Genomic DNA, 22,309 nt, shown 5'->3' with positions numbered 1-22,309 from the left:
ACCTATAACTATAAATATAATCTATAAAAATATATTAGATACATAAATAATACACAAAACATATCTATACAAAATCCCTATATATAAACACAGAGAACCCCCTCAAAAAATCCCAATAAAACATAAAGGCATCCAAATGGTGAATTAGAAACTGGGCAGCAGCAAAGCTCCAGGGCAGGTCAAGGGGCTTGGGGGGATTTTAGCAGCTCCACATCAATGTCAGGTGTGTCCCCAGTGATGTCACATGTGTCCCCATCAATGTCAGGCATGTCCCCGTCAATGCCAGGCATGTCCCCACTGATGTCAGGTGTGTCCGCAGTGATGTCAGGTGTGTCCCCAGTGATGTCACGTGTGTCCCCACCTGTATCAGCTGTGTTCCCACTGACATCAGGTGTGTCCCCAGTGATGTCAGGTGTGTCCCCAGTGATGTCACATGTGTCCCCATCAATGTCAGGTATGTCCCTGTCAATGCCAGGCATGTCCCCACTGATGTCAGGTGTGTCTCCATCAATGACTGGTGTGTCCCCAGTGATGTCAGGCATGTCCTTACTGATGTCACGTGTGTCCCCATCAATGTCAGGCATGTCCCCATCAATGCCAGGCATGTCCCCATCAATGCCAGGCATGTCCCCACTGACATCAGGTGTGTCCCTAGTGATGTCAGGCATGTCCTTACTGATGTCAGCTGTGTCCCCACCTGTAGCAGGTGTGTCCCCATCGATATCAGCTGAGTCCCCATCAATGTCAGGTGTGTCCCCACTGACATCAGATGTGTCCCCACTGATGTCAGGCATGTCCCCGCCGATGTCACGCGTGTCCCCACTGACGCCCGGTGTCCGGTGTCCGCAGGTGCCTCATCAAGTGGCTGGAGGTGCGGAAGGTGTGTCCCCTGTGTAACATGCCGGTGCTGCAGCTGGCGCAGCTGCACGGCAAGCCGGACCCGGGCCCGCCGCAGGGGCCGCTGCCCGGCTCGCAGAACATCGTATAGAGCATCGTCCGTCCCGGGCCGGGCCCGGCCGCGCCCGCCCGCGGCGCTCGGACACAACCAAAGCACTTGGGCCGCAGCGGAGCGGCCGCGAATCCCGCCGGGATGAAGCCTGGGCTCGGATCCTCCGCCAGGGCCGGGAGGGGACTCGGCGTCCTCGGCACGACCTCTTTCTTCCAGCACCTCCCTCCTGCAGCCCCGCGGCCGCCGGGAAGCGAAGGGGGCACCCGGCGAGCTCCGGGAGCTCCACGGCCCCGAGCTCCGGCACTGCTGCCCCGAGCGGGGCGGGCCCCGAGCGTCGCGGCCGGTTCTGCTCCCTCCTCCTCGCCTTCGGTTCCTTCGCCTTTGCGGCTCCCGGCAGGAAAGGGCTCTCACCCTTTCGGTGGAGTCGGGTGTCCCCTCGGCACCCGCTGTCACCCCTGGTGGTGGCCGTGCGGGGTCTCCCGGGTTCGGATTCCCCTCACCCTCCTGAGGGTGGCTGGCCCTCCTCCTCGGCTACCTCAGGGGCCTGGAGCTCCTGGAACGGGGCGCCAGCGAGAGCCACGGCGCGGGGGGCAGCGGCGATCCCGGCCGATCCTGTGGGATCATCCCGGCCGGGCAGCGGCAATCCCGGCCGATCCTGTGGGATCATCCCGGCCGATCCTGTGGGATCATCCCGGCCGGGCAGCGGCGATCCCGGCCGATCCTGTGGGATCATCCCGGCCGGGCAGCGGCGATCCCGGCCGATCCTGTGGGATCATCCCGGCCGGGCAGCGGCAATCCCGGCCGATCCTGTGGGATCATCCCGGCCGGGCAGCGGCAATCCCGGCCGATCCTGTGGGATCATCCCGGCCGATCCTTTGGGATCATCCCGGCCGGGCAGCGGCAATCGCGGCCGATCCTGTGGGATCATCCCGGCCGGGCAGCGGCAATCGCGGCCGATCCTGTGGGATCATCCCGGCCCTTCCAGCCGGGCTCTTGGGGTTCCCCTTGCCAAAACACCCGAAGCCCATCAGCGCCTGGGGGAGCTGGGCCACCCCCTGGCCTCTCCGGGTTTTGGTGTCCCCTGCTGTCCTCAGCTGTCGCATTCCCGGGGTGGGGAGGGGGTGTCAGTATTCCCGGGGCAGGGCTGGGGGGGCTCCTGGTGCCGTCCCCCCTCCCGAAAAAAACCCGGGACTGTTTATGGAGCGTGGAGCCTCATAGACGTGTTTGTACACTACAAATTCTGCAGCAGAATATTTTTTAAAACATTCGCTGGTTTTGGTTTTTTTTTTGGTTTTTTTTTTCCTCTTGTTTGTTTGGTTTTTTTGTAAGCTCTATTTTTGTATATTTAATTGCTATTTGAAAATTCTAATAATGCGTCTTTTTTGCTAATCACACTCTTCTTAAGGAAAAACCAGGAAAGAAAAAAAAAAAAACAAACAAAAAACAAAAACAACCAAGAGTTTGCATGTGATTTGACTTGAATTGTAAATAAAAGCAGGTTTTGGAAGCGGGGGTGTGTTTGCAGGGGGTCTGTCCCCCTTCCCTTGTTCGCTGTCACCATGGGGATGTCCCCAGCAGGGGAAGGACACAGATGGGCAGGTTTGGGGTTGGGGTTGGGGTTGGGATGTCCCAGAGCAGAGACTATGGGGACAGCACCCCATGGGGATGCAGAGCACCCCAAAAGCCCCAGCTAAGAGGGATTGTGCAGGATCCAGGAGAGTTTCCTTGCTTAGGGAGAGGATATTCCTCTTCCCAGCCCAAATCCCACCCCAGATCCCTAACGCCGACCTCCCTTAGGGCAGGGCAGGGTTCAGCTCCAGCTCAGCGCTGTGGGATCCCCGGGGGTGCAGCTCCTGCCCCGTTCCCTGCTCACTTTGTCCCACTCCTGCTCCTCCTCAAGGCTCGGCCAGGCGGGTGCCAAAGTCCCCCTGGGTTGTGCCATGGGGTGGCCGAGCTGGGGTCACCCCGGGCTGGGGTCCCTGCAGGGCCCCGGTGTGAAGGGGAAAGCGGGAGCCCGGCGTGTCCTGTCCCGCTGTCCCTGTTCCCGTCCCTGCCTGCGGGGCTGCTGCCCTCTAGTGCCGGCTCCACCTGGAATCCTTGGGATGAGCAGGAACCTTAAATCCCATCCCATTTCACCCCGACGTGATCAAGAACCTTCCACTATCCCAGGCTGCTCCAGCCTGGCCTTGGACACTTCCAGGGACCCGGGGGCAGCCCCAGCTTCTCTGGGAAATCCATTCCAGGGCCTCCCCACCCTCACAGGGCAGAATTCCTCCCCACTATCCCATCTCTCCCTGCCCTCTGGCAGTGGGAAGCTGTCCCTCAATGTCCTGCTCACCTTCTCCAGAAGGCTCCCCAGGGATTGTGCTGCCATTTCTGGGATGATGAACTCGCTGGGTGCCTTCCCCCTGCTGGGACAAAGTCTGGATCTCCCACAGAGCTGCACAGAACAGTTATTTTTGGTGTTTCCACCCCACAGCTCCTGCTCTGGATTGATGCTGCACCCTCCTCACCAATCCCATTCCTATCAATGATCCATAAAGAAGTTTCTCATCAATGCCAAAACTGCTGCAATTTCCCCAGAATAATTAATATGCTTTAAATTTCCCCCCCTTTCTTTAAAATATTTTGAAATACAACTGCTTCCCAGAACCTGAAACATGCAGGGAGGGAGAAACAATCAAAGATTACCAACAATTATTTTCAGTGACCTAAAAACCAAGTGGGATCAACCCCAATTTCCCCAGAACATTCCTGCTCATTCCCACCAACATCCATCCCACTGTGCTGGAGCTCCAAGAACGAGACATAAAGCAAACAAAGGGTTTGAAGCATATAAAAAATAATATTTTATAACAAAGAAAAAAAAAACAACCAAGCAGTTTACAAAAAAAGGAATAGACAATAAGCCAGGAACTTTGGTGCTGGGATCAGACCGTGCTGGAGCTACTCCAAAATCCAGAGAAAAAGGAGTTACACAGGCTCAGTACAGAGTGAGGAGAGGAAAACCTGCAGGATGCTGAGCCCAGGGATCAGGCTCTGGGATTGCTGCTGGAATTCCCAGCCCTGCAGAGATTTCCCAGCTCTCCACAGCACAACCATGGCAAGGTGGCTTCCTAATAAAAGCCAGGCTTTTCCTGTGGAGCTCAAGGATCCCCACACCCTCCCAGCCCAGCCTATCACTGACCTGTTACATCAAGGAGCCACACAGCTCCCAGCACACAGACATTCCAAAAAGCCAAAGTTTCTGTGCCTTTTCCATGAGTTTTGGCTGTGAGGGTGGGTGAAAGCCCAGCCAGGTACATTTGTGTTAAATTTCAGGTGGTGCAGCAGGAGCTGAGTCTAGAAACACTTCAGTCAGCACTCAGAAATGGAGATGTTCTTAATGGAGAGTTTGGGAACCTTTGTGTGATTTCACAAGGAGTGAAGGATAAATGAGAACTTGAATTCAGCTGATCCCACACAGGGTGCCCAGAGCAGCTGGGGCTGCCCCTGCATCCCTGGCAGTGCCCAAGGCCAGGCTGGACAGGGCTTGGAGCACCCTGGGACAGTGGGAGATGTCCCTGCCCATGGAATGAGATGGTTGGAGGTCCCTTCCCACCCAGACCATTCCCTGAGCTGTATGATCCTGGAACAAAGACCAGGACACAAGTGGAACTTGTGTAAGGCTGCAGGAAAAACAAACATTTTCCTCCCCAGCCAGCACAGATCACCTTCCACAGGGGCCCTCTGCTGTTTTCCCTGATTTTACTGGGATCAAATCCCTGGCTGTGTCCAGAATCCTAGCTCAGGTCAGCTGAGTTTAGAGACAAGCACAGATCTCCCCAGCAAAGCAATCCCCCTCTGAATCTGCAGTGCCACACAAGGAACCCACCCTGGAGTGCTCAGATCTCAGGATACAGCAATGACAGAGCAGGGCAGGATTCAAAAGGCAGGGAAGGGCTTGGGGCTGTCCAGCACTTCCAGCCAGGCTCACAAGGGAATCAGAGAAAAATTGGAATTGGAAAAAAATTCCCATTGAAAAAAAATCCAAAAAATTGGAAATTGGTTTCTCTGGGAAGAAAGCAGGGCTGGAAGGGTGTGTTGGGGTCAGGGTGATGGTCATTCTGATATCCTGGGATAAACCCATGACCTGATCTGAAGGAGCTTTCCCTGTGCTCCACAGAGCTGCCTGCTGGGAATCCAGAGCACTTCCAAAGCTGTGTCTCCATGAGCTCCCATCCCCAGGGAAGGTGCAGATACCTCACTGCTTTTAGAGAGCGTTTATTGAGCGTGCAGGATCCATTCCAAGGCCCCATCCCCAGGGCTCCACTCTGCATTATCCTGCTCCCAGGCTGTGTGGCAGCATGCACAGGGAAAAGAGGGAGTACAGCATGCACGGAAAGGGGAGAATTCCCCCAAAATGACAGGAGTGCAGCCATGGAAAATGTAACATGGAATATTACAAAGATCCAAGTGTGACTGAAAGAAGTGTCTCTTTGGTAACAGAGAGAAAACACCAGACAAACAACAAATATCCCTATTTCACCCTCAAATTTACATCTCAAGGCTGGAGGCTGACTGACAGCCCTGACAGCATCCCAGAGGGTGCTGAGGAGGTGCAGGAAGGGTGCAGTGGGGCCCACCCTGAGGCACAGACCCGTGCTGTGCTGCACCTTCCATCCCTGGGACAGGGACAAGGACAGGGGGAACAGGGACAGACAAAGCCTGGTGACAGCACAGATGTGTCCCAGCGTGGATCCAGGGGCCACATGGAGTTAGGTACACACACCAGGGCTGGGCTGATGCTCCTCCCCTCTCCCAGAGCATTTCCCAGCACCTGGGGAATCTCTGACTGTGAGCACAGAACTGACCTGGGCACTTGGCACTCCAAGGGATCCCAGCAGAAGGAGCAGAGTGCCCCTGCTCTGCTTTGTCACTGTCATTAAACATGGAGTAAAACTAAAAAATTCCCCTAAAAGGGGCAATTCCATGGGACTGAAATGCCCCCCCAGACCTTCCCATCCACCTCCAGGTCCAGCCAGTGGATTCCAATCACATCCCTTGGAACAAACCTGTGCTGTAATCCCAGATGGATCTGAACTCTTCCAGACACCATCCCCAGGCTGTCCCCACGGTGGAGTAGTCTCAGTGGGGGCTGTGACACAAACCAGGGGCTCAGTGACCCCAAACCAGGGGCTCAGTGGCCCAGGGAGTGCCCTGAACCCACAGATCCACCACAGATTCTGCACAGAGTCAGGCTGAGTCCAGGAGTCCCAGGAGAGCTCCAACTGCACCGAAGTAACCCTGAGGAGCAGATGGGGACATGCAGTGAAAATCCATGGAATGTGTTCCCTGACACAGGAACAGCAATGCCCACAGAACCAGGGAGTGGCTGGGGCTGGAAAGGACCCTAAAGACATCCAGTGCCACCCCCTGCCATGGACAGGGACACCTCCCACTGTCCCAGGGTGCTCTAAGCCCCAATATCCAACCTGGCCTTGGACACTTCCAGGGATCCAGGGGCAGCCACAGCTGCTCTGGGAAATCCATTCCAGGGCCTCCCCACCCTCCCAGGGAACAATTCCTGCCCAATATCCCATCCATCCCTGCCCTCTGGCAGTGGGAAGCCATTCCCTGTGTCCTGTCACTCCAAGCCCTTGTCCAAGTCCCTCTCCAGCTCTATTGGAGCTCCTTTAGGCACTGGAAAGTCTCCCTGGAGCCTTCCCTTCTCCTGGCTATTACACACAGTTTAATTTTAACAACATATAAATGAGAGGAGAAAGATACAACTACAGGGAGGAAGAAAGGAAAGGGAAGAAAAGAAAATAAAAGGAAAAGGAAGAAAGGAAAAGGAGAAGGAAGAAAGGAGAAGGAGAAGGAGAAGGAGAAGGAGAAGGAGAAGGAGAAGGAGAAGGAGAAGGAGAAGGAGAAGGAGAAGGAGAAGGAGAAGGAGAAGAAAAGGAAAAGGAAAAGGAAAAGGAAAAGGAAAAGGAAAAGGAAAAGGAAAAGGAAAAGGAAAAGGAAAAGGAAAAGGAAAAGGAAAAGGAAAAGGAAAAGGAAAAGGAAAAGGAAAAGGAAAAGGAAGGAAGAGGAAGAGGAAAAGGAAGAAAGGAAGCTGTGGCTGTAGCAGCAAAGCCCTGAGCTCCTCCTGCACTGTGTGCACCCAACAGCTCCACATGGCTCTTTCCAGAGCGCTCCAAGGATTTGTATTTTGCCATGAGACAAATTTTAAAAAGGAATTTTACCTCATGTTCCAAGAAAAGTGCTTTTAACTGTCCCTTTGACCAGTAGTCCAGGGCATAGGCCAGGAGCCTCATGGAGATGGTGTTGATCCGAAGGAAGTTGCCCACGAACACCACACGGTTGATGTTCTGCAAGTGTGAAGGGAAAACAAAGGATCATTAAGGCTAAATTCTGTTTTCTGCTTGCAATGATAAAAACCCCACGTGGGGAAGGGTCTGGAGCCCCAGGAAGGGCTGAGGGAGCTGGGAAGGGGCTCAGCCTGGAGCAAAGGGGGATCAGGGGGGACCTTGTGGCTCTGAGGGGACAGCCAGGGGGTTCGGGCTCTGCTCCCAGGGAACAGGGACAGGAGGAGAGGGAACGGCCTCAGGCTGGGCCAGGGGAGCTTTAGATTGGATACTGGGAAAATTTCTTCTTTGAAAGGATTGTCCAGCCCTGGCAGAGTTGCCCAGGGTGAGTCCCCATCCCTGGAGGGGTTTAAAAGCCACGTGGATGTGGCACTTGGGGACACGGTCAGTGGTGGCTGCGGCAGTGCTGGGGGAATGGTTGGACTGGATAATCCTAAAGGACCTCACCAACCAGAATGGCTCTGAAATCCTATGAATTAACTTCCTGCTCAAAGTGTCTGGCACAATGTGCAGAACACCACAAACAATTCCATCACAAAGAAGGACCAGGCCATTTTAAGCCACCCTCCTCCTCAGACTCCCAGAAATTCCCAGGCCAAACTACAGCCTGTCTACCTCAGGAATTTGGATAGAAGAGCTGATTTTCCTACAAAACCCTTGTACTGCCTGGGAACACTGATCATCAAGTGCCACCTGCCTCCCCTCATGGCAGCTCTGGCCTCTGATACATCATGAAATACCTGAGTGACTCCACTGTTAAACTGGGAGGGAACACTGATTAGGAGCCCATAACCAACACAATTTTTAAAGAAAAAAAAAAAGACCAACCAAGTAGTGATTATTGTGGATTTAAACCAGACCTCCAGCCTTACTTTTCCATCTCAAAACACTTTTGATCCAAGCTCTGAAGCTTTCTTGTTCTCCAACACAAAAATAATTCAGGATTATTATTCCTCCTCTTTCTGAGGAATCAGACCAAGTGTTTTACCTGCACCTGCACTCACATCCTTCTGTGGATTTTCCTCCCCACATTGATTAACACTTCCCCTGAACTATTCAGGATCCTCTTTTCATTCAGCTTTTCATTCAGCTGAGCTCCAGAGCAAGGAATCAGCAGATTTATTATGAGCAAGGCTGTTCAGGACATGTCTTGCCTCATTTTGGCTGCAGAGCCAGAGGAGTCAGGAGGATGCTGGATTCCATCAGGCCATCCATGGAAGCAGGCTCAGGATGGAGTGCAGAGCAGCTCTCTGCTCTTTCATAGCCCTGTACAATGCTGCTTGACATGAATGCAACAAGGCAGCACTGTAAAGAAGCTGAAAGCACAAAGATGCAGCAAAGGCCGTGGCAGTGGTGAGGCTTGGCCAAGAAATCCAGAGCACAGGAGGAGATATGCAGCCTCTCCACCCCCTGTCCCTCCTTTCCTCCTCTCCCACAGCTTCCCAGAGTGGGAACATTCCCCAAGCAGGCAGCAGCACACAGGGGGTGTTCCAGGCAGGGAGCAAGGGAGGAGATTCCCAAAATACCTCGTTAAGGGCACACATCCGTGCTATGGAGCCAATGTTGTTGGTGATGGTGATTAAAGTGGCCCTGGCCAGGTCCTCCTTGCTGACAGATTCCCTCTTCTCCTTGCTCATCATGTTTCCAAAGCTGTAAAGACAGTTTTGGGGTTAAAGATCCCATCAGAATTCCAGGAGAAAATCAGAACTGCTCATTTAACCAAAGTGAATTATCTTGAAGGACTGATTTCTAACTTCAAAACTTAGATCTCTCAGGAATGGTTGCTCTCCAAGGGCACCTAAACCCAGTTTTTCATCCTTGCAGGATTTCCAGGGGAAACAAAACCAAGCTGAGAGGCAGGCAGGCATTACCTGGATGCCACAGCCCAGCCTGGCAGCCCGAAGCGCTCGTAGTCTCCTCCGTAGATGTCCCTCACCAGTTTGTCCACCTTGGTGCTGTCCCCGTGGGATGCCATCTCCAGGGCCTCCTCAAACGTGGAGCAGCCTGTCAGAAGGCAGCACAGGCCAAAGAAGGTTCCCCCTCCAAGGCTGCAAGCAAAGCAAAATGAAAATGAAAGCTCAGAATGTTCAGTTCTGCATCCCAGTTCAACCAGGCCACCCCATTTCTAAGCTCTTTTTTTAGGGAAAACCATCTTGGTTTTGGAAAAGCAGCATTTTCCTTAAAGTCTGTTCCTCTCACATGACCCACAGGCTGTAAGGAATCCCTCACAGCCTTCTGCACCTTGATTTTTTATGTTACACTGCCCACTTCCTTCCCAGCATCCAGAGATGTTCATCTTAGCAGAGCAGATATCCAAAAGCTGGGGGAAAATCTCTTGTCTTGCTCACTTTACAGCACAGAGATGCTGCTAATGATGTCTAGTAAGAACTGTACTGAGGGAATTTTAAATTATTATCATTATTATCATTATTACTACTGCATTTCAGGGAATCAGGAAAGCTTAAAGCCACAGAACTCTATGGCTTTGCCAGGACACAAAATCCACAAAATCTTTAAGATGGGAATTACTGCTATGCCATTATCCCTTCCACCAAAATCTGGCAACTTCTGGAAGTCAGGATGGAAATCTCAACTTCTTGGATCAAAGCTAAGAGTTGTTAACAATCCCAAACTATGTGATCTCATAAAAGAAATTAATAAAGCCCTTAAATTCCTGCAGCAGAGCAACTGCAAAACCAGCTTTGATGGAGACTGGCTGCACAAAGAAAAACCATGAAATCCACATCTTCTTTTCCAGGAGGGATCTTTTTTGGCAGGGAGTCACTGCAGCTTGGTCATTTCCCTCACCACCTTTACTGCAGCTTGTCCCTGAAAATGCCATTTACAAAGCAGAATTGTCCTCCACACCCTAAAATCCAAGTCCCTTTTCCCCCCCAGCACTCACCTGGTGCCTGTTACCCGTTTGTAGTTGTCTTTGGAGTAGACAGCCAAAATGCTGACCCCTGAGCCAATGTTCACCAGGAGGAGAGGATAGGGATTCTCCAGGTTGAATGGAAGCTTCTGGCACCTCTCAGCATCCGTGGGGTTCTCAAAATAGTAACACTCAGAGTGTCCATTGAAGCCCACAGAGTCAATGTACAGCACTCCTTTGACAAGGCAGTCCAGCTCATCGAGCTTGCACAGCTCAAGGTCACCCATCTGGTGGGAAGGAAAAAAGAGAAATATTGAAGATTAGCCAGGGATTTGAAGGATTTATGCTCAGGGCTGGAAAAATGCATTCACTGCCAGCTCAGTCCAGCTATGTCCATGCTCCTTGTGGAGGCTGAGGGAGAGCACAGGGACTCTTAAATACAGCAACCCTCAGGTGAGGAACAGGGGAAAACAATCTGGATTCATAGATGGACACTGAGAGAATTCCAGCAACTCCCACAGCTCTGATTTAGGCCCTGATGCTGAGGCACCAGTGTGAAAAGCCAGGATTGCATTGTTTGACCAAAATATCCCACAAAATCCATCCAAAAGAACATCAAAAAAAAGCAAGGATTTCACTGCCTTGGCCACACAAAATTGGATATAAGGAAAAACTTAAAAGAAATGATTGTGATGCCCAGGATAGTGGTAGAATCCCCATCCCTGGAGGGATTTAAAAGCCATGTGGATGTGGCACTTGGGGACATGGGTCACTGGTGGCCTTGGCAGTGCTGGACTGGATGATCTTAGAGGGCTTTTCACCCTTAATGATTCTCCAAAAGCCTCTTCATTTGCATTTTTCCAAGCCCTGACTAAACAAAGATTTATCACATATTTTTCACCATGAACAAGGTGAAGCCACATGATGATGTCCAACCCCAACCATGAACTTCCTGACATTTACCACCAAATACGCCTGAACCTCAACCAGCTCATTCACACAGGTGTTAGAAATGAAACCAGGTGAGCAAAGGAAGAAAATAAAGCAGGAGAAAGACAGCAATGAGTTAAAAAATAAACCACCAAAAAGAGTGAGGTTAGCACAAGAAGAGATTAAAAACAGAGAGGAAGATTTGTAAGAAAGATCATTAGTGAACAATTTTAGAGATACATTCAGGGCAGGTTTTGGAGATGCCAACTTGGAGTTAGGGACAGCATCCAAACACAGATTTAGAGAAATTTCAGAGCGTGCAGAGCAAAGTTTCTAGTTTGAAGCTTTCAAAGCAACCTCACTAGCAGATCCTTAAGGGTATAGAAGCCAAAAATGCCTACTGTGAGAAAGTCCTGCTCAAATTTGTACGCTCCACCTCCCGTGGCACACAGGGTGGTGTGGAGGCTCGAGAAGTGCTTTTCGCTTCCCATTTGGATAAAAGCAGGCATGTCATGGGTAGGAAAGCGTATAAAGTGCAGATTGCCTTTACGTCCACACAGCGTGAGCTCCCTGAGCTCCAGGTGCACATCCCGGATGCCTGTGGAGCCATAGGCTACGTTGGACGTCAGGTATTTGCGGATGCTTTTCAGGTTTTCCACTTCTTCCTCTTCCTCTTCGGCCGTGATGTCCTTGGGTTCAAAATAAACCAGCTTGACCAAGGTGCCTCCGATGTCCAAGCCAAACCAGGGAAAGACTGCAGAGAGAAGACAAAGAGTAAATGGTTGGGGAAGGTGAAACGGGAAAGCTGTGGTGGCGCTCACACCCAGGACAAGAGAAGAGATGAGAATCTTGACTCCGTGTTTCAGAAGGCTGACCTATTATTTTATGATATATATTATATTAAAAGAAAGTGATATATTAAAACTATACTAAAAGAATAGAAGAAAGGATTTACTCAGCAGATGAAACAGGAAAGCTGTGGTGGCGGTCACAGGGGTCCCAGGACCCCTTCTCTTGAAGAGACAAGAATCTTGACTCCATATTTCAGAAGACTGACTTATTATTTTATGATATATATTAAAAGAAAATGATATATTAAAACTATACTAAAAGAATAAAAGAAAGGATTTCATCAGCAGATGAAACAGGGAAGCTGTGATAGTGTTCACAGGACCCCTTCTCTTGAAGAGACAAGAACCTTGACTCCATATTTCAGAAGACTGACTTGTTATTATTTTATGATATATATTATATTAAAAGAAAATGATATATTAAAACTATACTAAAAGAATAGAAGAAAGGATTTCATCAGCAGATGAAACAGGAAAGCTGTGATAGTGTTCACAGGGGTCCCAGGATGAGGGAAGAGATGAGAATCTTGACTCCGTGTTTCAGAAGGCCGATTTATTATTTTATGACATATATTAAAAGACAACAAAAAGTATATACTAAAACTACACTAAAAGAATAGTATAGTTTTAGTATATCAAAACTACATATGATAGTTTTAGATTTCATCAGAAGGCTTGAAAGGAAAAAGAAGGAATGGAATGATAAAATCTTGTGACTGACCAGACAGTCCAATACAGCTGACTGTGATTGGCCATTAATTAGAAACAACCACATGAGCCCAATCAAGGATGCACCTGTTGCATTCCACAGCAGCAGATAATCAATGTTTACATTTTGTTCCTGAGGCCTCTCAGCTTCTCAGGAGAAAAATCTTGGCAAAGGGATTTTTAAGGTTAATTTATATGCCTTATATATGCCTTTATACCAATCATATTCATAAAGCCTTATAAATATGATTGCCTGGCAAAAGATTTTGAAATATAGAAACTATAAGTGAGATTGAAATGAAAGCAAGCTTTGAGATCCCTCAGTTACTGAACAACTGGAAAACAATGGTGTGGCTGCTGAAGGTTCCCCTTTTGATGGAACAACCTCTGCTTGCAGACAGGTGCAAGGGGCAGAGCAGACCCTACAGCTTGGCAGAAGGGGCCCAAAGAGGAGTTTTTAGGGTTTAAAATGTAACACAGTGTGGTAATGTAATGATTCTTACAGGCTGTATGTAAATGCTATGAGATTTGTATATTGTACTAGACTGGTCAGTGAGAATTAGAATATTCAACACAGAATAAGATTTATTGTATTGTAACAGGAACCTCGCTCTCTCACCCTCTCTCCCACTGTCTCTCTTCTCTCAGGCCTGCTCTGAGCTGTGGCTGGCAGCTCCCAGCAGGGCCCTGCTCCCACTCCCAGGCCCTTTGCAATACACCCCAAGTTCCTGACCTGGCTGCAGAGATCTCTGCTCTCCGTCCATCCTGACGGTCCTACCCCCTGATGCTCCTGCAGTAAATGAGACAGGACGTGGCACAGCCACAGCATCAGCACCTTTCTGTGCCCCTACCCATGGGAGGAGGTTGGAACTTGTGGTTTTTAAGGTCTCTTCCCACCCAAACTGTCACAGTCACATTCTCTGGAAAATCCCTTTGCCCAGGATTCTTCTCCTGAGAAGCCTCAGAGAAAAATGAAAACAATTCTTATCTCATTTGCTTCTCCTGTGTTGTGCTCATGTGGAATGTGTTTGGAGATTGTTTACCCAAAGATTGTTCCATTGGTTTCATGTGGATTGTTTTGACTCATTGGCCAATCAGGGCCAAGCTGTGTCAGGACTCTGGAAAGAATCAGGAGTTTTCATTATTATTTTTCTAGCATTCTGTAAGTGTCCTTTCTGTATTATTTAGTATAGTTTAGTTTAGTATTGTTTAATATAATATAGTATCTTAAAATAATAAATTAGCCTTCTGAGAACATGGAGTCAGATTCATCATTCCTTCCTTCATCTGGGAACCCCACAAATACAACACCAAACCATCCTGTGATTCCATGCAAAGAGTTTTCACTGAATTAATTAATGCAGTTCTCTAAGGACCCATGTGGTCTCTCCATTCTCAGGAATGCTGGTTTTGATAACAGATTCCTCCAACAGCTCCTGTTCAGAGATCCCCCATGTTTGAGAATTTGCTGTACAACACTCAAACACTGACAGCCCTCCCCACAGCCCTGCCAGACCCTGCTGCAGGTTTAATCCTCAGCTATTCCTTTTCCCAAGTTCTGAACCAGAGCCAGAGCCATGGATAACAGCAGAGCTTTTACATCAAAGGATGTACAAACCTTCCCTAATTACAACACTGAGCTGAGGTAGACAAGTAATGGAAGATGCTGCAGGGAGACAAAAACAAATGTCTAATTGGATTATTTTATTAGTCAAATTCCCCCATGGTACAAAATATGCATCAGTGTCAGGTCCAGCAACATTTACAGCTGTGTTAGATAATGAGCTTCTTGGAAAAGATCAAGAGAAACCACTGATCTGATGGAATCTGTGATTAGAGCTGGGAACTGGAACAGATTAGTATCACAATTAATGAGCACAAGGAGAGGCTGGAGATGCACAGGATCCAGAGCAAAGGGAAAATGGAGCCACAGGGAAGGGCTTAGAGGAGCAGGATTCAATCCTTATGGTAGCTTGCAGGAGGAAAAAATGAACTTTTAGAAAATAAACTGAATAATGGAACCATAAATGTTGGAAAAAATCTCCACAATCCCAACTATTAACCCAGCACTGCCAAGGCCACCACTGACCATGTCCCCAAGTGCCACATCCAAAAATCCCTCCAGGGATGAGGACCCCAACAGTGCCCTGGGCAGCTGTTCCAATGCTTGGCCACTCTTTTGGGGTGGAAATTTTCCCAATATCAACCCTGACCCTCCCCTGGCCCAGCCTGAGGCCGTTCCCTCTCCTCCTGTCCCTGTCCCTGGGAGCAGAGCCCGACCCCCCGGCTGTCCCCTCAGAGCCACAAGGGCCTCCCTGATCCCCCTTTGCTCCAGGCTGAGCCCCTTCCCAGCTCCCTCAGCCCTTCCTGGTGCTCCAGACCCTTCCCCAGCTCTGTTCCCTTCCCTGGACACATTCCAGTATAGATGTTACCAAAGCTCCTTTGGCAAACAGACCCTGGGTTTTAGTAAATTCCTTATCTGCAAACAGATAAGGGTGGAACATGGAGAAGCTCTCGTTCCTCTCTCCCTTTGGAGCAAGAACCCCTCGTGCCAGGCTCCTCAGGGAACATCTTTGCACAGGCAGCAGCCTGACAAGCTGGAGGACACATTTTCTCCCAGGCAGATTTATCTGGTGGCTGTACAGGCCCTCCCAAAGCTTTCCAGCTCCCCACAGGATTTGTAATCCACCAAGTTATTTTTATGTATTTCCACAGAGGCCACCCCCAACCATCACCAAAGGAAATCTTGAAAGAAGATGCAAGCTCTATTTTTGGAGACACATCCAAACCCCAATCACTCTCCATTTCAGAGGCATTTACTTCAAACAAGATGAGACACAAAAATAACTTTTCATGAATGAAAGGGAAAGGAATCTGACTGGCAGCCCAACAGAGGGAGGGAGCAGGAGCAATCCAAGGACTTTTACACAGGCAGATACTGGTAAGACAAAGGGGAAAGGTTTGAAACTAAAAGGAGATATTTACATATTAGGAAGAAATTGTTCCCTGTAAGGGTGGGCAGGCCCTGGCACAGGGTGCCCAGAGAAGCTGTGGCTGCCCCTGGATCCCTGGCAGTGCCCAAGGCCAGGCTGGATGGGGCTTGGAGCACCCTGGGACAGTGGGAGGTGTCCCTGCCCAAGGCAGGGGAATGGAAGCAGAAGGTCCTTAAGGTCCCATCCCACCCAAACCATTCCATGATTTTGTGATTTCTGGAATGTATTTGTTCCTCTCAGAACATGCAGAAATTTTTTAAAAGCATCCCCACTGCATTTAGAGAACAATCCTCCCTCACACTCCCTCTGCCAGGCCACACAGGGGTAAAAATGGGGAGAGAGCAGAGCCTGGGGACTCAGAGACAGCCTCAGATGTGCAGCAGGAACAACAAACACCCAAACCATCGTGCTCTGAAGCCACATGGCTGAAAATGCCACAGGGGCTGCTCCATCCCAGGCTAACAGGCTCCCATCCCCAGCTCTCAGCTGGCAGCACATGCACAGCTTCAGTAAAACAACATCTTTGTTTGGAAGTTGCTGGTGAAGCTCACAAACTCCTACACTCAGTGCCTGAAACCTCCCAGATTTCAGGGCAAACACCAACTGGGCCCATCAGTTCAGGCAGTCACAAAAAACAGAGCAGCTCCTTGGAAATTTCATCCCAAAGCCAGTACCATCAAGATATCTGGTTTTTTATAACACATAAATTTAGTTTTTATTTGGTCCCATCCCATCCAAACCATTCCATGATTCTGTGATTTCTGGAATGTATTTGTTCCTCTCAGAACATGCCATTTGATTTCTGCATTTTGAAGTCCCCTATTTTCTTTTAAGCATCCCCATTGCATTTAGAGAACAATCTTCTCTCACACTCCTTCTGCTAGGCTACACAGGGGTAAAAATGGGCATCTTGGGGGCTTTAATTTTGGTAAAATTTAATTTATTTGGGCAGAACATGAAGCAGGGAGTTAAAGCACACCAGTTCTCCACTCTCTGTGTCACCAGAAGCAGGAAAACAGGAATGATGCCAGCAGAGCTGGGAGGAACTGCAGCCAGGCTGGGCTCAGGGGTCACCACCTCCACTCAGCACTGGCTCTAAAAAGCAAATCCAAGCCCCTGAGGTGGGACACAACCCCTGAGCAGAGCTGTGGCACCAGCTGGAAAAGCTCCACACTGAGCAGCTGGTGAGCTCCATCTGCCAGCAGCTCAGCTGTACCTTCCCCAAGCCACCAGGGATAAATTCAGAAAGACACACTATTAAGGTAATTATCTTACCCCAATGATTGTTAATTATGGAGCCCTCATTAGATACATCCCAGCCACAGGTTAAGAATCCAAGGAAGAAGCATGTGAGCTCAAAATTAAGTAATTCTTTCCCAGGTTGTGAAGGATTCCCTGTGCAGTAACACCTGTTGGAGAACTCAATCCATTACAGGGACAAAACCTCCCTATGAACCTTTTTTTGTAGGAAAGGAGAATGGCACATAAACAAGACAAGGAAATTATTCCAAGGACATGAAGAACTGGGGATTTTTTCCTGAGACTCACAGGAACATGCAGGGCAGCAACAGCTCTTCCATGTCTGAGAACTAGAAAAATCCAAGGGAGGGAGGAGGAAGCTCTCCTGGATCAATGCCATCACCATCTGCCACCAAGATTTCTCTAAAACACTGATTTATTTTTCCCCATCCAGAGATTTCTCCCTTTTAAGCCTCTGAAGCAATTTTTCCAAGAGAGCTGCTGCAGATCTCCAGGAGCAGCAGGAGAATTGTTGGCATCCAGGAGCCCTCTGGGCATCCCTGAGGGTGAATTTGCTCACTCAGAAGGTTCTGCTGGAAGAACCAGACACCAGCAGAGATGCAAACTCTGCCTCTCATCACCTCCTCCCTGCTGCTCCCTGGAGCTCTGGGTGAGGGGAGAGCCCTGCAGGTCTCCTTTAACAATGGGAAGGATGGAAAATCCCAAAGGTGCCAAGGGAAGCCCTGCATGGACCTCTGGGGTCACCTCCTGGGAAGGGTTCAGGTGTTCCTTGGGGGTTTGGGCATTTCCAAAAGGGGCAGGAAATCCTCTGCTCTCAGCTCCAAACCTGCAGTCTGTCTCCTTGCAGAAATTGTTGTTTTTTAGAGGGTGAGAGCCATGAAGCTCCATCTCAGTGGGCAGAGAAGCTGTGGCTGCCTCACTCCTCAAGTGTCCAAGGCCAGGCTGGAATAATTTGTATTAATTGAAGCTGTCCCTGCCCTTGGCAGGGGATGGAATCAGATGGTCTTGAAGGTCCCTCCCAACCCAAACCATTGGCCTGACAAAGTTTTGCTTTCCTTGAGCAATTTTAAAAGCAGCTCTCTGCAGATATTTTCATATAAACAATTCTTTGTCTTAAAAACAAACCTTCTTCTCAGGGCCAGATCCATGGATATGCAGCAACAAACAAAAGACTGGTCTGCCAACAAAGTTAAGGGCTCACAGCTCTGGCTAAATAATCCCAGAAAAGCTCCAGGATATTCTGTGTGCCCACAGCAAGAGCTGCCACCCTCCCTTCAAATCCCTTCTGCACTGCAAGATCTTCAGGGCAATCAAAAGAAATTGCCTTGATCTGATATGGAAATTACTTCATAAAATTGGTCACTGTGTAAATAAAAAAGCTCTCAACAGATTTATTCTGGAAGCTGCAGAAGTGTCAAGATGAAAGAGGAGATATAATTAAAGATCTCCATGGTGGATTTTCATCACAAAACAAGCAGCTCCAGTTGTATTTCAGAGTGTTCCTTAACTTCTGAGCCAATTAAATCAGGAGCTAAAAAGATTATTCTGATGATTTAGTTCAGTGTGTGACAGCACCTCTAGGTTTAATGTGAAATACTCAATATTATATTTTAATAGTGTTACACCATGCTGGAAATTTTACAGCTGAGAAAAAAAATACAATTCATTAATATTTAATATAAAGTGACACTAAGTCCACATCTCCTCCCATCCCTAAGAACAGGCTCTGATAGGAATTCATATTTCATACAGCATTCCAAAACAGAAAAGGATATTTAAACATCAAAGCTTTAATTTTGTACCACTAAAGAGGTGACAAAACAGCATTTTATTTTTACCTTTTCTTGGATACTTTGTAAATTGAAAATTTCAAGTGATATGTCCATTAGATCTTTGCATGATCCTGACAGAAGATACTAAAACTTCCCAAAATAAAGGATCAGTTGAAGGAAATAATATTTTCTCAAGGAACAAACAAACAAGCTACAGAAGGGAGAAGCACATTTGGCCCACCAGGGAAATAATCCAAATTCACCTTTGTTGAATACCCCAAGATTTCAGGATGAGCAGGGAGGGGAGAAGGGGGAAAGCTGATAAACTGAAATGCTGATCTCTTTCTCTTATAAAAAAGATTCATTAAAAAAACATTCCCCTGCTCATTGTGACCATCATCAGGTTTCTGCTGGCACCTCACCCTGCCCACAGCTCCCTAAGAACCATGGTGGGAATATCCTCATTATTCATCTGCAGTTTTCCCACTCCAATTTTTAATTATGGATTTCAACAGTGGCACTGATAATTCAGTACCAGAAAGGAATTTTCCTGGGTTGTTCCTGGAACTGATAAATTTTTGTGCATGAGATGTTTCCCTGCACTAATAACCCTGTGAGACTCCTCATCCCAATCTAACACTGCACAGCTTCAACAAATCTCCACTTGGTGTTTTTGGGACATTTCTCAGTCCCTTCTGAGAGCAGCAGTGCCCCTGACTTCTGCCAGAGAACACAAAAAATCCCCAAAAAGCCCTTCAAGTGCAGCAGGAAACATTTCACACAATCATTCAGGCTGGAAAAGACCTCCAAGTTCAATTCCCACTGTTAACACAGCCCCAATCCATGTCCCCAAGCACCACTTCCACGTGGATTTCAAACAGGGAATTTCGATTTCCAGGGAATTTCAGAGCCCACAGTGCACGAAGGCACACAGCTGGCACGGTGGGTGCAGAGTTTATTTCAGATCCATCCCAAATCCCATCCTGTTCCCTGCTCTCTGCAGTGACACTGCACACCACAGAGGGCTGAGGAGGAAGGAGGATCTGCCAAAATCCTTTCAGTGCTGGGGAACTGGGGCTCATCTGCCAGCACAGCCAGGCAAGGCAAGGCTCAAGGTCACCCAGCTCCTCTGGCACATGCCAGCAGCAGACAAGTGGCAGCTCAAGTAGGACATTTTTCATCCCACACCCATTAAATTATTTCCTTTTATTTTGGCTGGAGTTTTCCTTAAGGTGGGATGGAGCATTTTAATTCCAAAACAGGAATGATTGTGACATCAGGCACTGTCCCTGAGATGAGGGGGACAATGAGAGACTCACCTGCTCCAGCACATTTCTCTTCCACTTACCACAGGAATAATTTAGGAAAGCCAGACTACACTGTAATCCCAAATCCCACCATGCTGACCTTCCAGACTCGATCCAAAACCCTTTTTTCTGTTTTCCTTAAAGCATCCCATGCCACTCTCAGCATCCAACTTTAATCCACATTGTCCACAGCAGACACAGAAACTGCCCTGAGCAAGGCAGAGAATTATCACCTAACACAGAGCTCAGTCCTCCCTCATTTTCATACCAGAGATCTCCTTCATGTCCCTGCAGCCTTTTAACAAATCTCTAATTAACAGCCTCACGGTCCTCTATTTTTATTTTTCACACTATCAAAAAAAAAAAAAAAAGAGCAGGAATACTCTTAAAACTTAAAAAATGTGGTAACAACAATGTCTCAGCACTGCCAGTCCCAGCTGAGGTGCAGCAGAATCCTGAGCCCTGTTTTCAGCCCAGATTCCCTGCTCACAGCTCTTTAAGAGCTGTGCAGGTACCAAGGAATTACACCCAGGCTGTTTCAATTTCAGGGTATGGCAATTTCCTTCCAGCAGAAGCCAAGGAAAAATCTCCTGGTTATTCCTCAAATATGGCTGAAGTCAGGGACAGCCACGGCACCTGCACAGCAGCTCCTGCTGCTCCCAAAATGAAGGCTGCCATCCATTTTGCTGTTTGCAGGAGGACATTTCCAAACGTGGTTCTAGGGATTTTTTTTCCCCTTAGAAATCCTGGTTTGATCTGTGTCCAGCTCCTGCCAAACCTGTGGGGTTCTTCCTTCCCAAAATTTAAACTATTCCCTTTGCTTTGCTTTCACAGTCACCAGTGCAGCCCCACAACCTCAAACCCTGGTCCCTCCATCTGTCCTGCTGTGTCCTTTTCCTCACCCTCTGTCACCAGCTGCCTTCCCATCCAAGGTCCCCAATTTGGGAGCCTCAGCATTTCCACAGCCCCATCCCATGTCCTGCCCCACCAGGCAGGTGTCACCTCCCCCCAAACCTGCCAGAGCTCTTGGAGTTCAGCTTGTCCCACCCTTCAGCCCAACCTGAGCTCGTGTCCCTGTCCCACCGTGCTGTCCCCAAACCAGCCGTGCAGTGCCCATGCCACCACCCCATAGTGCCATTCCCAAGCTGATGAGGATGGACAATCCTCACCCCACCGTGTCCCTCCTCGCTGTCCCCAGCCCGGCCATGCTGGACAAGCCACCCTGTGTCCCCATGGTGTTCCGTGCCCGTGCCATCACCCCAGTGTGCTGTCCCCCTGTACAGATCCTCACCCCGCCGTGCTGTCCCCACGCCGCCCGTGCCGTGCCCATGTCGGAGCCCCCCTCGCTGTCCCCATCCCTCCCTCCCCGCCGCTCCCCGGCGTCGCCCCCGGCCCCAACTCCCCTGACCACGCCCCTTCGGCCCCACCCACCGAGGCCCCGCCCACCTGGCTCATTACCATAAACCCCGCCCACCCTCTGAGCCCCCCCCGCCTCTCTCCCCCCGCCTCGCCGCCGTTCCCGCTCCCCCGCACTCACGCGGGCGGTTCTTGCGGACCGAGTCCCGCCGCTGCCGGCTCACGGAGCCGCCGCGTTCGCGGGGCTGCGGAGCCGCCGCGCTGTCCGCGCCCGCCGCGCCGCTGCTGCTCCGCCGCCGCGGCTGGGAGGGTCCGGCGTCCGCAGCGCCGCCGCCGCCCCGCCGCCGCGGCTTCTTCTCGTCCTCTGCGCCATCGCCACAGCTGCGCGGCGGCTCCATCGGCAGCGCGGCCCGGCCCCATGGGCCGCCCGGCCCCGCTCCGGCCCCGCTCAGCCGCCACCGCCGCAGCCACCGCCCCCGGCGCGCCTGCGCCGCACGGCCCCGCGGGGCGGGACACCCCGTGAGGCGGCCGCCAATCCGCGCCCCCCGCGGCGCAGAGCGACAGGAGGATGCGCCAATGGGAGACCGGGATTGCGCGGCAGCGGGGAGCTGGGCCCACCTCCTGCTGTCGGCCGCCTAGAGTGACAAGCGCGGCTGCCCAATCAAAAGCGTGCGCCGGAGTGAGGCGGGCCGATATGCGGCAGCGCCGGCCTATGGGCTTCCTCTGAGCCGAGATTGACAAGGCAACCGCCCAATGATCGAGAGAGTTGTCCGGGAAGGGCGGGAGAAGGCGCGGTGATTGACAGCTGGGTAACTATGGCAACGCGGGGGGCCGAAGGGAAGAACCGCAGTAGGTTCGGTTGGGCTGGGCCGCGCGAAGGGGCTTATTTGAATATGATTTGCATATGCAGATGACGATGCATACAGACGTGGGGCGGTGTGGAACCCACCATGGCGGGCCT

At 50.1% G+C, this 22,309-nt stretch overlaps 2 protein-coding genes across 5 annotated transcripts in view; one reads left to right on the top strand and one right to left on the bottom strand.

Annotated features, from left to right (window-relative positions):
* RNF24 (ring finger protein 24) overlaps nt 1–4,943 on the top strand; it is a 33,300-nt gene extending 28,357 nt beyond the window's left edge. For all 3 annotated transcript variants that reach the window (XM_058024716.1, XM_058024715.1, XM_058024714.1), the window contains one exon: nt 850–4,943. In XM_058024716.1, the coding sequence (XP_057880699.1) occupies nt 850–988 (139 nt within the window). In that variant the 3' untranslated portion in view covers nt 989–4,943. The remainder of the gene's footprint in view (nt 1–849) is intronic.
* Nucleotides 4,944–5,198: 255 nt separating this feature from the next.
* Nucleotides 5,199–21,746, bottom strand: PANK2 (pantothenate kinase 2). 2 transcript variants are annotated; one of them, XM_058024712.1, is made up of 7 exons: nt 21,530–21,746; nt 11,503–11,855; nt 10,205–10,458; nt 9,171–9,347; nt 8,826–8,949; nt 7,177–7,302; nt 5,199–6,235 (listed from the first exon to the last, which is right to left on the bottom strand). In XM_058024712.1, exons 1-7 carry the CDS (start codon nt 21,744–21,746, stop codon nt 6,185–6,187), a joined length of 1,302 nt encoding a protein of 433 aa, XP_057880695.1. In that variant the 3' UTR covers nt 5,199–6,184. The 2 variants fall into 2 exon arrangements, with proteins under 2 accessions (XP_057880695.1, XP_057880696.1); XM_058024713.1 differs by lacking the exon at nt 21,530–21,746 and having other exon boundaries at nt 11,646–11,736.
* Nucleotides 21,747–22,309: the final 563 nt, after the last annotated feature.

The sequence above is a fragment of the Melospiza georgiana genome, chromosome 5 (genome assembly GCF_028018845.1).
Source record: "Melospiza georgiana isolate bMelGeo1 chromosome 5, bMelGeo1.pri, whole genome shotgun sequence".
NCBI lineage: Eukaryota > Metazoa > Chordata > Aves > Passeriformes > Passerellidae > Melospiza > Melospiza georgiana.
The sequence above is the reverse complement of the archived record's forward strand: the minus strand, read 5'-3'. Positions and strand labels throughout refer to the sequence as shown.

Coding starts and splice junctions, on each gene's coding strand:
- PANK2 (XM_058024712.1), bottom strand. CDS start 21,746: ATGGAGCCGCCGCGCAGCTGTGGCGATGGCGCAGAGGACGAGAAGAAG. Junction 10,459..11,502: donor TTGAGCAGGACTTTCTCACA/GTAGGCATTTTT, acceptor CCTTCCCACCAG/ATGGGTGACCTTGAGCTGTG. Junction 9,348..10,204: donor AAACGGGTAACAGGCACCAG/GTGAGTGCTGGG, acceptor CTTTGCTTGCAG/CCTTGGAGGGGGAACCTTCT.